Raw genomic sequence first — 12,540 nt, 5'->3', positions numbered from 1 at the left:
TCACTGCAGAAAAGGAGGGGGAAGAAGGCTTGGCTGCAAAGCCTGCCTCTCTCCTCTTACCTCAGGTGCTGTGAATCTCTTCCTTCACAGCACACAGTCCAAATGCTGACTCTAATTCTAGCCAAAGGCTGAGTTGGGGGGTCGCAGGGCTCCTCTCTCCCCCCTGGAGGGGAAGAGAGGGAGCCCAGCCACCCCCTGGCCTTGTCCACCTACACGCAGCAGACACCAACAGCAAAACAACCAAGACAGAATTGCCAACCGTTTCCGGTGCTGTGATATATGATTTTGAGCAGAAGCGAACAACATGGATGGTGACTGGCTCTCCAGGGAACACTGCCCTGGCACCCAATCACCTCTGAGCCCCACCAGCCTCTCAGGGGGGGCCAATTTCAAACTGTGACAACTTGAAACAAGGTGATAAAGCTATGAACCTTTCTGTCACCAAAGGCAGTCTTTCAGTTTGCAGAATTAGCTTATTACAGGTGTAGTACAGTCAATTCTGCTATTCTGTCAGTTCTGGATAAAGTCAGCAAAGTGTGTGCATATTTATAGTTTACATATGAATGGAGATTTGCTTCCACTGCATTCAAGAGAAATTTGACTGCATACAAATGTTGTGAAGAAAAACTACAAACTTTGTAGCTGTTTTCCCTGTCATCCAAGCAAAACGCCAGCTGAAGCCTAATGCAGTGTTTGGTTCAGAAATCAGAGCCCAAAATGACCATTCACATCTGGGGGTTCTTCTGTTTTGTACCAGATTGGTATCTTAGGGTGCAGGTAAGGTAAGACAGCGAGGAAGTCCTTCCCACTTATGTCCTAGATGAACAGAGATGATATTACGATGAATGGGATTTATATTAGGGTATTCTTTCAGCACTGTTAGGATGGTTGTTGGGGGCTCTTTGTAGAAGTTGGAGGGAGGAGGTTGCCCTCCAGCAATTGCTACCAGATGGCAAGTACTGCTTGCAATGCTGGGATACACTGACCTCTGCTCTGTTTCAAGGTGGTTCTTACATCTTAGGTTATTTCTGGGCATGGCTGCTTTCAAACTAATCCAAAAATGAATGAGTGTCTAGAGGAAAAGTAGATACTGTTTTTAGCTTTTTATTTCTACTTTAGATATAGTTCTTACAACTTAGTAAAAATTAGGGGTTTTGTCTCCGTCCTTACAATGCACTAGTTAAGCACCTTCAGGAAAGACTGGTCTATTCACTAAGCTCCTTTCTGAGTCAGGGAGCTTAATGCCCTATTTTGTATTGTATGAGGGCTGTCATTGAGTCACATGTGGAACTCATTACAATTGTCATTACAATCCTGTCTGTGTTTAAACCAAACTCAGTTTCTGTGTTTTGTTTAACAAGTATAATCTTGTCCCTGCTGTCCTGATACAAAAAAATTCACTGGGAATGGTACATTGCTTGTATGTCAGGACTGCTTTGAACTTACCTTGGCCAAGCAGTTGAGTTTGGGATTTAGAGATCATTTATCTTGCAACCAAAGATTTACTGAAAGAAAGGTCAAACCATCTTCTAACAGAAATATCAAAATGGATTAAGAAGCTGACTAGAAAGAGAATATGGAAGGAAATCCAAAATAAATGTAAAGGTTGTTTTTAATCCGGTGGAAGACCACAGGTATTCTTTTGATGAGGCTTTTTATATTAAATTGTTTAATACATTTTCAGTATTAGAAATTAAACATCTTAAATTGTGCAAAGTGATCCTGCCTTTCTGATGCTTCCTGTGTACTTCTATATATGATAACATATACCTGTAATTGATCCAGTGAAGTGCTTCAAAATATTTGGGATGAAGGAAAACAAATGTGTTCAAACAGGTTCAGAAAAGCTGGCAAGATCTGGTTTATTTGTTGCTTTACCAAAACCAGACCCCAGCAAATAAATGAATTTCAAATAACATGCAAATTTTTGCACAAAATGTATGTGTAATGTTAGAGAAAAAAAATTTCAAGCTTGTAGATTTTTTTAAATTCAGTAGTATGATTAAGTTCAGAGATTGTTTTTGTCATAAAATACAGATTATCATGATAATTCGTTATGTCTTTCTCTTACAGATTAACTAAACTTCAGATACTGGAACTTAGAGAAAACCAGTTAAAAATATTGCCAAAGTAAGTATAGTATAGTTTTAGAAATTCTTACAGCATTTGCTTTAACAGTAAATCCAATTGTACCTCTCTCATAAAATCTGGTATCTTTCTAATCCATACCTTGTGGTTCTCACTTTTTTCATCAAACAAGCCCAGGCTGATGGTGATGCAGTTCCTGCTGTTTCTGTGAACAAGAGCAATGCTCTGAATTTTCCAGCTGTGACTCTGGAGCTCTGTGCAGTTTAACAAAGATATAAAAGGTCAATGAAAAGAGAAACAGATCCCAAAGATAGGATGTGAATAACCAGCTGTAGAATCATGAATTTGTTGCGGTGTACTGGAAGAAGGGTCTTCCTCTGGCAACAGAAATTGCTAGAGAGGTATTGGTTTTGGTGGATGTAATAAGTTTTGGTGGAGGAGGATTTAACAATTGAATATTCACTCTCTCCAGCTTATATGCTAGGAGAGACTTGCATACAGTAGGCTGAATTGTGAATTTCCAGCCCTTCAAGTACAACAGCCAGTTTTCCTATGCTAATTATATGCATAAGCATCACTAAGGAATATGCCTAGATACTATACGGCAGAGTCTGCGATATAAAGATGCCAGAACTTGTATCTGAAATGACATGTACAGCATCAGAAAGCGCAAATTTACATCTTCGAAGACTGAAGCATTCTGCTCATTCATGCTCTCAATCCTCTTTGGCTCTTCATACTATCACTAATTTTCAGTTGAAAAAAACTAGAGGGTGTGTAGTTTGAGGGCGTGTAGTTTAAGGCCGTAGCTCTGTAAATGAAGTTACTCCCAACTGAGAAACAGTAGCTATAATTAAAGCTTACAGCTAGTACAGATTTTGTTTATAAGATCACTGTGACCTTAACTGCCATAATTAACACTAACAGCATGAATTACACGCAGAATGTTAAAAGTGTAGTTTACTCTTGTAGTGATAAGAGATTTTTAAACAAATTCTGTAATGTAGTTAAACCAAACACACTTTCTGTTGAAGCTGCTGGGAATTTTTTTTGTTGACTTCAGTGTTTTCAAAGTTTCATCCTTGCTGGAAAACTAATCAGCAGCTATCATGTAGATGTCCTCTGCTTCACCTCCATAATGATCAACAGTACATGCTGAGCTGCCACCTTTATTATTCTGTTCTGGTACTCTAGTGGAACATGTTATACAGCTTTATACAGTGTATATATATATATAAAATCCAAAGGAGTTTTTTTTTGTCTAGTAAGATGGAACAATACATGCTAATATTTTTGCTATAGAATACCACTGTCTTTTCATGTTTTCCTATAACTTTCAGCTTTTTAATATTTTCATTCTTGCAGCAAATTCTTTCCTATTTGTAATGAGAAATGTATTGGGATAAATTTCTACAAAATCAAACTAGTCATCTTGCTGAGTAAAACACACACATAATTTTTGGCACTAAAACATGAAGCACTTGAAAGAATGTTAATCAAAATGGGTAATTAATGCCAACACATTAAATCAACCTTGCTTTATGCCAAATGCATCATTTTGCTTGGAGCTTATCTACAGCAGAGACTACAAAACTGGTAGCATTAAAATGCTAATGAGATAGATGAAAATATTTCTACTGAAAAGAGAGTAAAACCGTTACTATTTTAGAGGCATTTCTCTGGCAGGTAAATTGGGAAAATGGTCCAGTGGAAATATAGTAAGTTTATCTTTTTTTTTTTTTTAAGCTTCTGTGGCCTAATTGTCAATAAAAAGAGTAAGCTTTTTAGAAAGAAGGAAGTTATTTGGGAGTGTAATTACAGGGATTCAGAGCCCAATCTTGCTATCGCACACACCTCTTGAATTGTATGCCCCTTGAAGTAAGCTATAGTGTTAACCTCAGTGAAGCTGTCTGTATGGGTCATCAAAATTTGAGACATAATTTAGACTACTAGATCCATTAATGTTGGGTTGTTTTTACAGCAAGTTTAATAATATGAATTATGAAAGAGACTTCCAGTTCATGGGAGGGCTTACATAGCACTGTGTCAAAGAAAGAAATGGGTATAACTCAGTGATGTAGTAAACATTTGTTTCCACTTCCTTTGACGTGGAATTTTCCTGGTGCCTTAACATTATTTGAAGCCTTGTTTGCCTTTTGTCTGAAGGCATAGTTGGTATGTAAACAATACAGAAAATCAAGGAGATACCAGTCAAAGAATAGCTGAAAGTGCTGTGGATTCTGCAGGCAGTGGGGAAAGGGAGGAATATTACTGAGACCTTCATCCTGCAAACACATTTGTGTATGTTTTATAGTTGAGTGGATGTGTTTGCCAGATTACAGATGTTTTGGCAAGGAAAAAAAGGGGCCCCAAATCAATAATTTGTTATCCTGTCAGTATTACATAACATTGGTTTGCATGGCGTGGGCTATAAAGTTTTGAAAGCTGCAGAATGCTGTGTTAAATACTTTAAAGGAGTCTTCAGCAGTGCTTCTGTAAGACTCAAATTTGTTAGGAACATACAGCCCTAAAGTTGATATTGGCATGGTCTCATAAAGCTTTGAGAGATTCAGCTTATGCAGTATTTCAGAGGGACTTGTATAATTTTTGTTAGAATTGGGAAAAAAATGTTAGCAGTTGACTAACAGCATTCATCCTGTTCATTAGCTTCAGGAAATGGGAAAACTGTTTCCCAGATTCTTCTAGAAGGAGCCTTTTCATGTTTTCATTCTTTCCTTCTCTGAGACAGTAGGAATGTGAGTTGAAGACTTTCCTTTGAACCCTGTGTATTCTATACAAAAAATTTACAAATAATGGCTTCTACTTTTCCCTTGGTCATGTGTTAACCTACTTATGCTAAATTCCTAGTTTTTCCCCAGTGTAATTATTATAGTGTAATGAAAATCAAATTTATAGGCTAATATTGAGTCTCCTTCTTGGAGATTATTTCATAAGTAGTATCAATAATCACATTAACTTAGCTTTGATAAATAAGGCATTTTTCTATATAATATTTTTGAACTGTGTACTCAGAGCAGCTGTAGAGCTTACTGTATTTGAAGAACAGAAGCTTTGCATAGCTGCATAGAGCATCTCGTGCTCATGCAGTTGTTTCTTGTAGGTACTAGTGTTGATAGATATATTCTGATAATATAAAAGACTGTACCACTTAGAAGCTCTTTAATTTTATTTTTGCAGGATTCTATGGTATTTACCCAGTTGTAGTGTGTATGTATGTGTTTAGATATTACTTATTGTTCTATGGAAATCTGTTATTAAATAAATATGGAACATAATGTCATATGAGGGATTAATAGCCCCTTTGAAAATACTTCTAGGTAGAACTGCTGTTGACTGTGAAGTATGCAGTGTAGTCCACCATGTGCAGTGATCGATAATCTCTGGGGGGTCTCCAAAATAAGCTTAAATGGAGGAAAAACGTTTCATAACACAGCTTAAAATAATGGATTTTACTTTTATTTCAGTCATTGATTTAATCTCTGCTGTCAGTTAGCTTGAAGAGTATTGATGTGTCACAAAATCCAATTTAGTAATTTGATTTAATGTATGACAAGAGAAATAATTAGAGTTCCAGACCATATCACATGGAAGCAACTCTGTCAGCAGCTGGGAGAGGGAGAAGGGTGTTGTTGGTTACTGTGATTCAATAGTGGCCTTTTATGTTTTAACTAATCATTAGGCAGTAGTCTTTCTTTGAGAGGAAAACATATCGTTAACCAGCCTTTGGCTGCTGAAAGGACCTATTGAGACTGAAGGTGAAAAGCTGAACCACTCAAAAGAGATGCTTCACTGTGTTACTCTTTGTCATAAAAATTACTCTACTGGTCCTTAGTTGTTGTAAACTGATCTGTGGGTGAGTTGCAGTGCACTCTTTGTGTGACAATCAGCAGTTTCCACAATCATTAGTATGTGTCTGGTTGAATAGTGTGTGAAAAATTTACCTTACGTATCATTCCAGTTAAAAAAAACATCACTATGCAATACTGATTAAAATAATACATTTTTGTGAATAGTGGAAGACTTGATGTAACTGATATTTTCTTAGATGTAATTCTTTTTTAATTCCCTTCCTCTGCAGAACCATGTCCAGACTGACTCAGTTGGAGAGACTGGACTTAGGAAGTAATGAATTCACAGAAGTGGTGAGTTTTTTGTTAGTAACAGAGCTTTGCATCTTTTATAAACCTCTTTGTCCTTTGATCTGTTTTTAATAAATATGAAAATGTAAACATCAACTTAAGAATTCTGCTACTGAGCAAGTATTATGTATACCTTATGCTACTTTATGTAGCCTGTTATAAGTATGAATACATATTTCTATTTTAAAATAAGAGTCTGTCATATAGTGTGGTTACTGTACTGATAAATAATTAATAGTAATATGTGAATTATAAACAGAATTGTTTGCCTTATAATGAGTTCTAGACACTTACTGGTTATCATGTATTTAATGTTACAAGTTCTGTGCATAACCCATTTTTATTATTGTGCACAGACTATTTAGACCCAAGAGACACTGTATTAATTTTAAGTTTGAATATTGTTCAAAGCAGGATTTACAGTTGAGGTGCTTAGATTTTTCTTTCAGCATGCAATGACTTTTTTCCTATTCTTGATCTCACAGACAGGTATATCTTGTATTTAGAGTTACTTAATATCTGCTTCTGCTTCCCTGGGTAAAGAAATCGAAATAGAAGTATTGTGAAATGTGCTGATCTGTAATTCAATAAAGTCAAGCCTTTGTGGACCAGTAGTAGAACATGCAAAGCTGAACACTTGCCTAGTGGTGTGGTCTGGCAGATAGGGCACTGTATTTAAGGAGTTGTTCATTAGTATTGTTATACTTCTAGCCATTACCATTACTGCCATATTCTCATCACAGGGTGTTCAGGCCCACATTAAGCCATAACAGCCAGGAACTAAGCATAAGCTGTAAAGTTACCTGTTTGGCTACATTTTTGGCTGTTTCCTTTGTCTCCGCCAACCTTTTAGCTACAAGAGCCAACTATTGGTAACTTACTTCACTAAGATCTTACAGTAAAAGCACAAAAAGGTTGTTGGTTACTGTGATTCAGTAGTGGCCTTTTCTGTTTTAACTAATCATTAGGGTTGTTTTGGATAAACATCTCTCTGAATGGTAGTGAGGCCTTTAGTGAGGCATTTCTCTTGGAAAATGAGTTATTAGGAGTCAGGATTGCAACTTATGCAGGAATCCTGTATACTTACCATATAAAAAAATGTAGTTAGCATTTAGCTGAACCTGGTGTAGTTCCTATGGTGCAGTTGTAGTGGAAACACAATCCTGCACTTCACTTTGTGAATGGAGTGTTTTGCTTGCATCATGGAGATGTACCCTTTTTTGATAGAAAAATCAAAATTGTTTCCATTTTTCCCACATGAAAAAGTCACTGGGATTTTTGAAAAACAGGTTTTCTGAGTTAGTGGAACTTAAAGGTTTTTAGACCTCCTCCATGAAGGAAGAAATGATACACATAATATGTACTTATTGTTGTCTCTATTGAAAAATAATACTTTCTGACAAGAAGAGAAAAATAGAGGAAAAAAAGAGAAAAAAAAAGAGAAAAAAGAAAAAAAGGACAAAAATCCCACAACATAAACCCTTTCTGTAAAGATTATTTAGTGCTATGATAAAGTTCTTAAGAGGTTTTTTGTATATCTGATATGTATTTGCATTTCAAAAGTGAATTATCTGGGTTTGCTTTGACCCATTGAAAAAAATGTGTATAACAGCAATAGTAAGACATTATTAAACTTTCAAGAGATGAATTATTGGAGTTGTTTTTGCTGTTCACAATTTTTTTTTGTAAGTTTTTTTTAAAAATTACTTTTCTTTACAGCCTGAAGTACTTGAACAACTGAGTGGTTTAAAGGAATTTTGGATGGATGGTAATAGACTAACACTTATTCCAGGGGTAAGTCCTTTTACTATGTTAAATATTTACTATTTCAAATTACAGTGGTATTTGCTTTGTCATTGATCATGTATGTTGAAGTTGCTATGCGGTTTTAATGTTACTTAAAGCGAAAAGGCAAAATGACACGTAAATGCTTAACTAGTCCACTTAGAAATTATAATTGATTATGAGGGCTGGGTTCGTGGCTTTGTTTTTTAAATTCATTGAAAGTTACATACTTCTCATCTAAAATTATGTTCCAATTAAGGAAAAGGGTAAAAATCTTAGATCAAATTTAGGGTTGACTGGTCCTTCTAAAAAGGGATTATTTGGTGTTAGCAATCAGGAATTTACATGATAAATATGTTGAGTGAATTTTTAATGGTCACGAGTTTAAAGCAAGCAGTGCCAATTTTGGTGCCATGTAAACAAGGGAGCATTGCCAGTTCCTGAGAAAATGTTCTGTTGACTTTGTCTGGGTTTGGAATGTCTCTCAGGATTACATGTGGTTCAGGCTGACCTATTATTACAGTACTTGAGAACCTTTGCTTATGTGTAGTCAACTGGGAAATGAGTATTTGAAAAAGGCTTGTTTTCAGCCTTAAAATCACCAGCAGTCTTGAGATGTGCAGCCTTGTTGCCTGATCAGTAGTCTTCTCTATTGTTTTTCCTTCAGCTAACTCATTCTTGAAAAGTCGAGTGCTTTGATTGTAGAATATAAAGTGAACATGTGTATTTTATGGTAAAATAAAACTGTATTTCTGAAAGTGATTTCATCTTCTCCATGAATATTTTAGTAGAGTAGTATACCCGGATCTTCAAGCTTATGCTTGGTTCATATGGAATCTCAAACAAGCTGATATTTTGGCTTTCTTTCAGTTTAGTACAATTAGGGATTCATCATTTTTGGTTTTGAGGTTAAGTAGGATGCGGTTTTACACAAAAGACAAATAAACACTAAGAGTCTTTACTGGAGCATAATGATGTCTTTACATTAACTGTCTCTGAAATCTGTTCTAAAGCTTCAGTTACTTGGTTCATGTTATGGACATGCAGTGTTACTGTGATGTGTGTGTAAAAACAGTTGTGTTTATCTGCACAAACTACTTCATTATAAATCTTGGATATTTTGCATAAAAATGTATTTCAGCACTATAAGTTTTTTCCTCAGGCAGTAGAGACAGTTTGTCAGAACTGCTAGATTTTTTGTTTTGAATGTGCACTTTGTAGAATGCATTATTTTCTCTTGTTTTAGTTCATAGGCACTTTGAAACAATTGACCTACTTGGATGTTTCTAAAAACAACATCGAAGTAGTTGAAGAAGGTATTTCAGGTTGTGAAAGCCTGCAAGATCTGCTGTTATCCAGTAATTCACTTCAGCAACTGCCAGAATCTATTGGTTTGTATTTTCAGTTAATTCATGTTCTTAAAAGCCTATAGTTCAGAACAGAACACTTGAGACTAGAAAAATGATGGTTTAGAACTGTTTCAAATGATGAAAAGTGCCAGTTTTTGATCAAGCTGTACTGTGTGGCTGAATAATAGCTTATAATTGTTTTGGAGCATTCTTGACTTTATACAGTAGTTTGTAAATGGATGAGAAACTGCTGTCTGTATCAGAAGAAAACCAGTATTTTTTCCTCCTTGCCAGCCCTCACCCCTCCTTCCCCACACACTCCCATGGCCAACACATTGTAAAGTGGCAAACTAGTTGTGTAAGCTCATCTACTTGTTTCCTTAGGAATACAACAGTGTAGGCATGCCAGGGAATAGAGAAGATGTGGTTGCTTGGCCATAGTGTGTTTTTTTTCCTCATTAAGTAATAATTAAAACTCAACTTAATGAACTCAAATGTCCTTTTTGATTTACTTGTTCCTATTATAACAGGTTCCCTGAAGAAGGTGACAACACTTAAAATTGATGAAAACCAGTTGATGTATTTACCAGACTCCATAGGAGGGTAGGTATTTCACCAAAATAAAAATTTGAATTGCCTTTCTGAACACTTTTCTGTAACAGTGGCTCCTGTTTTTCTATAACTACTTGATTTAATTTCTTCTACCTATTATGTCTTAATAAAATTGAAGGCAAGTGCTTTCATGTCTTAGTTCTACTTTGTAGCATGTATGTTCTGTTATTTAATACCAAAAGACATATGCTCCTCATGTAATGCAGCCACCAATCTATAAAAGAAAAATTGAATGTGAAAGAGTACAAGAGGCAGTTGGCTGCCTGAAACTGTTTTTTGACAGTAACATGGTTGTGGTAGATATTGCAAATGATTGAACTACTGTCAAAAATCTTGTAAAAAGTAAATCTGAACACACAGGAGAATTTTCACCTGTTAGTCAGCAGGGTTTTTTTTAATATATATTTTGGTGTTCAGAAATTAAATTAAAAACTTGCAAATAATGATAGAAATAATTGGTTCAGAATTAAGTGCTGCACAAATGTACAATTTGTTCCACTTTCTTTTCATCTATTATAATTAATGTAGGTTTTGTTGCCAGAGTTTACAAAATATTGCATCACTGCCAGATTATTAAGTTCACTGTCTCTAACTCTTGAAATTCTTTGCTTGTTCAGAAACTGCACTCAACTCCAATTTGACTATGGTCTGTCCCATTCTGAATGTTTCAGTGCCTTAACCAGCATGTTGTCATGTAGAACACAAACATTTGATGTTGTTGACCTCCCTGTTTTCATTGAATGGTCTCTTTTGAGGACAGTGTAAAGGAGATTTTAAAAAAAACCACAATCAATCAACAAACAAAAAAAACTACCCCAAAATACATTTTAGGCAATCAGTAAAGAATTTTTCTTGGATTTTAACTCCCTCGGGTTTATTTTAACTATGTTTGAGATTGATAGTTAATAGTGATGTTCACTTCCTGTAAATTTTAAGTATTCAATTAATATTGGTTTAATTAATCTGTATAGAGGAGTAATTTTTTTTTTTTTAGGTTAATATCAGTAGAAGAACTGGACTGTAGTTTCAATGAGATTGAAACATTGCCTTCATCTGTTGGGCAGCTCTCTAATATAAGAACTTTTGCTGCAGATCATAACTTTTTAACACAGCTGCCACCAGAGGTATGTATGTAATTACAAAACTGTAAAATGACTATTTTAATGTATTTTACACTATATAGTCTGTACAACTTGTGAAAAACAAGTTAAAATAGGTATTGAGTGGTTTTTCTTTGTGCATGTTATTACAAGAGGATGTATACAAATGTACAAGTTTTCAAGTAATGAAATTCTGATTCTGTTTTTCAAACAAGTAGAAATTCATTGCTTGAGTATTGAAATGAAAAGGTAAAGAATAAATTAATTATACTTCACAGGCCAAATAGCCTTAAAACTAATTGTTTTAAAACAATAAAATTATTTGTATTATGAAGAGGAATTAATTCTTTGTTATTTTTTTTTTCAGATTGGAAACTGGAAGCATGTAACGGTGTTGTTTCTGCATTCTAATAAGCTTGAATTTCTCCCTGAAGAAATGGGTGATATGCAGAAATTAAAAGTCATCAATTTGAGTGATAATAGGTTTGTGAATGCTTTTATTCAAGTAGAATTTGTATAAAATGCAATGTAGAGGGATTGTTACAAATACATTATGCTGTCTTTCCTTAACTCACACACACCTTAGATATTTAATGTATTATTGTTGTATTCTGGATCTTGCAGTTCCATGGTATTAAGCTGTCTTTATTTAATGACTTGGCACACACACTTAAGTGCAGGTTCAACACATTCCTGATTGTTAGCATATGTTTTTCTGGGGAATTAGTTTGGTTATTTTCATAAAGCTTTTGATTCTTAAAATTCACTAGCTTTCTCTATTGCAAATGAAACACCCAACAGTATCACAGTATAGCGTCAGACACTTTGCTGTTCTGGGGAAGAGGGAAAAGAGTTGTGTTTTATTAGAGCTGATCATTAAAAATGGACAAAATGTTTAGCGTCAGGGAATTGCTAGATTATAGAATTGAAATATACTGGAAGAGAGAAATCTCATGGAGCTCTCGCACCTGTTCTGTCAATCCAGCTTCTTTGTACTCCATATGGAGCTTGATTATCCATTAATGCCAGAGCTTCCATTATCCAGGGCAGCCCCTTCCCAATACATGTGCCTTGGAGAAAAACTTATTTCCAGGTGTAGTACTTTTTTCCTTCATTGGCATGCATGAATATTGGCAGATAAAATGCTGAGGATTCAGATTTATTAATTCACATTAAATGTCTTCAAAATTGTATTCAAGACACTCAGCTGAGTTAAATTCAAGTTACAATGTCACTTCTCTTTTTTAAAGCTAAAAAAAAGCTGCTTTTTTTGCTAAACTGGGTAGAAATAAGTTTTTCTCATTTGCTTGGGATTTTTTTAATTTCAGTTATAGCTTTGAATCTAAACTACATGCTGTAGCCTTTCAACTCTCAATAGTTAATAATTTAACTTCATATGTAAATGTCCTTTTAAAACATTTTGCAAGCTGATGCAGGATTGTTTAG

General features: G+C 35.1%; 1 protein-coding gene across 6 annotated transcripts in view; it reads left to right on the top strand.

Annotated features, from left to right (window-relative positions):
- ERBIN (erbb2 interacting protein) overlaps positions 1–12,540 on the top strand; it is a 110,683-nt gene that overhangs the window by 71,226 nt on the left and 26,917 nt on the right. For all 6 annotated transcript variants that reach the window (XM_018070322.2, XM_018070321.2, XM_018070320.2 and 3 more), the window contains exons 7-13: positions 2,074–2,130; positions 6,188–6,251; positions 7,968–8,042; positions 9,280–9,424; positions 9,913–9,985; positions 10,989–11,118; positions 11,462–11,577. In XM_018070322.2, coding sequence (XP_017925811.1) covers positions 2,074–2,130; positions 6,188–6,251; positions 7,968–8,042; positions 9,280–9,424; positions 9,913–9,985; positions 10,989–11,118; positions 11,462–11,577 — 660 coding nt within the window. The remainder of the gene's footprint in view (positions 1–2,073; positions 2,131–6,187; positions 6,252–7,967; positions 8,043–9,279; positions 9,425–9,912; positions 9,986–10,988; positions 11,119–11,461; positions 11,578–12,540) is intronic.

The sequence above is a fragment of the Manacus vitellinus genome, unplaced genomic scaffold, assembly GCF_001715985.3.
Source record: "Manacus vitellinus isolate BGI_N305 unplaced genomic scaffold, ASM171598v3 scaffold_18_pilon, whole genome shotgun sequence".
Lineage (NCBI taxonomy): Eukaryota > Metazoa > Chordata > Aves > Passeriformes > Pipridae > Manacus > Manacus vitellinus.
The sequence above is the reverse complement of the archived record's forward strand: the minus strand, read 5'-3'. Positions and strand labels throughout refer to the sequence as shown.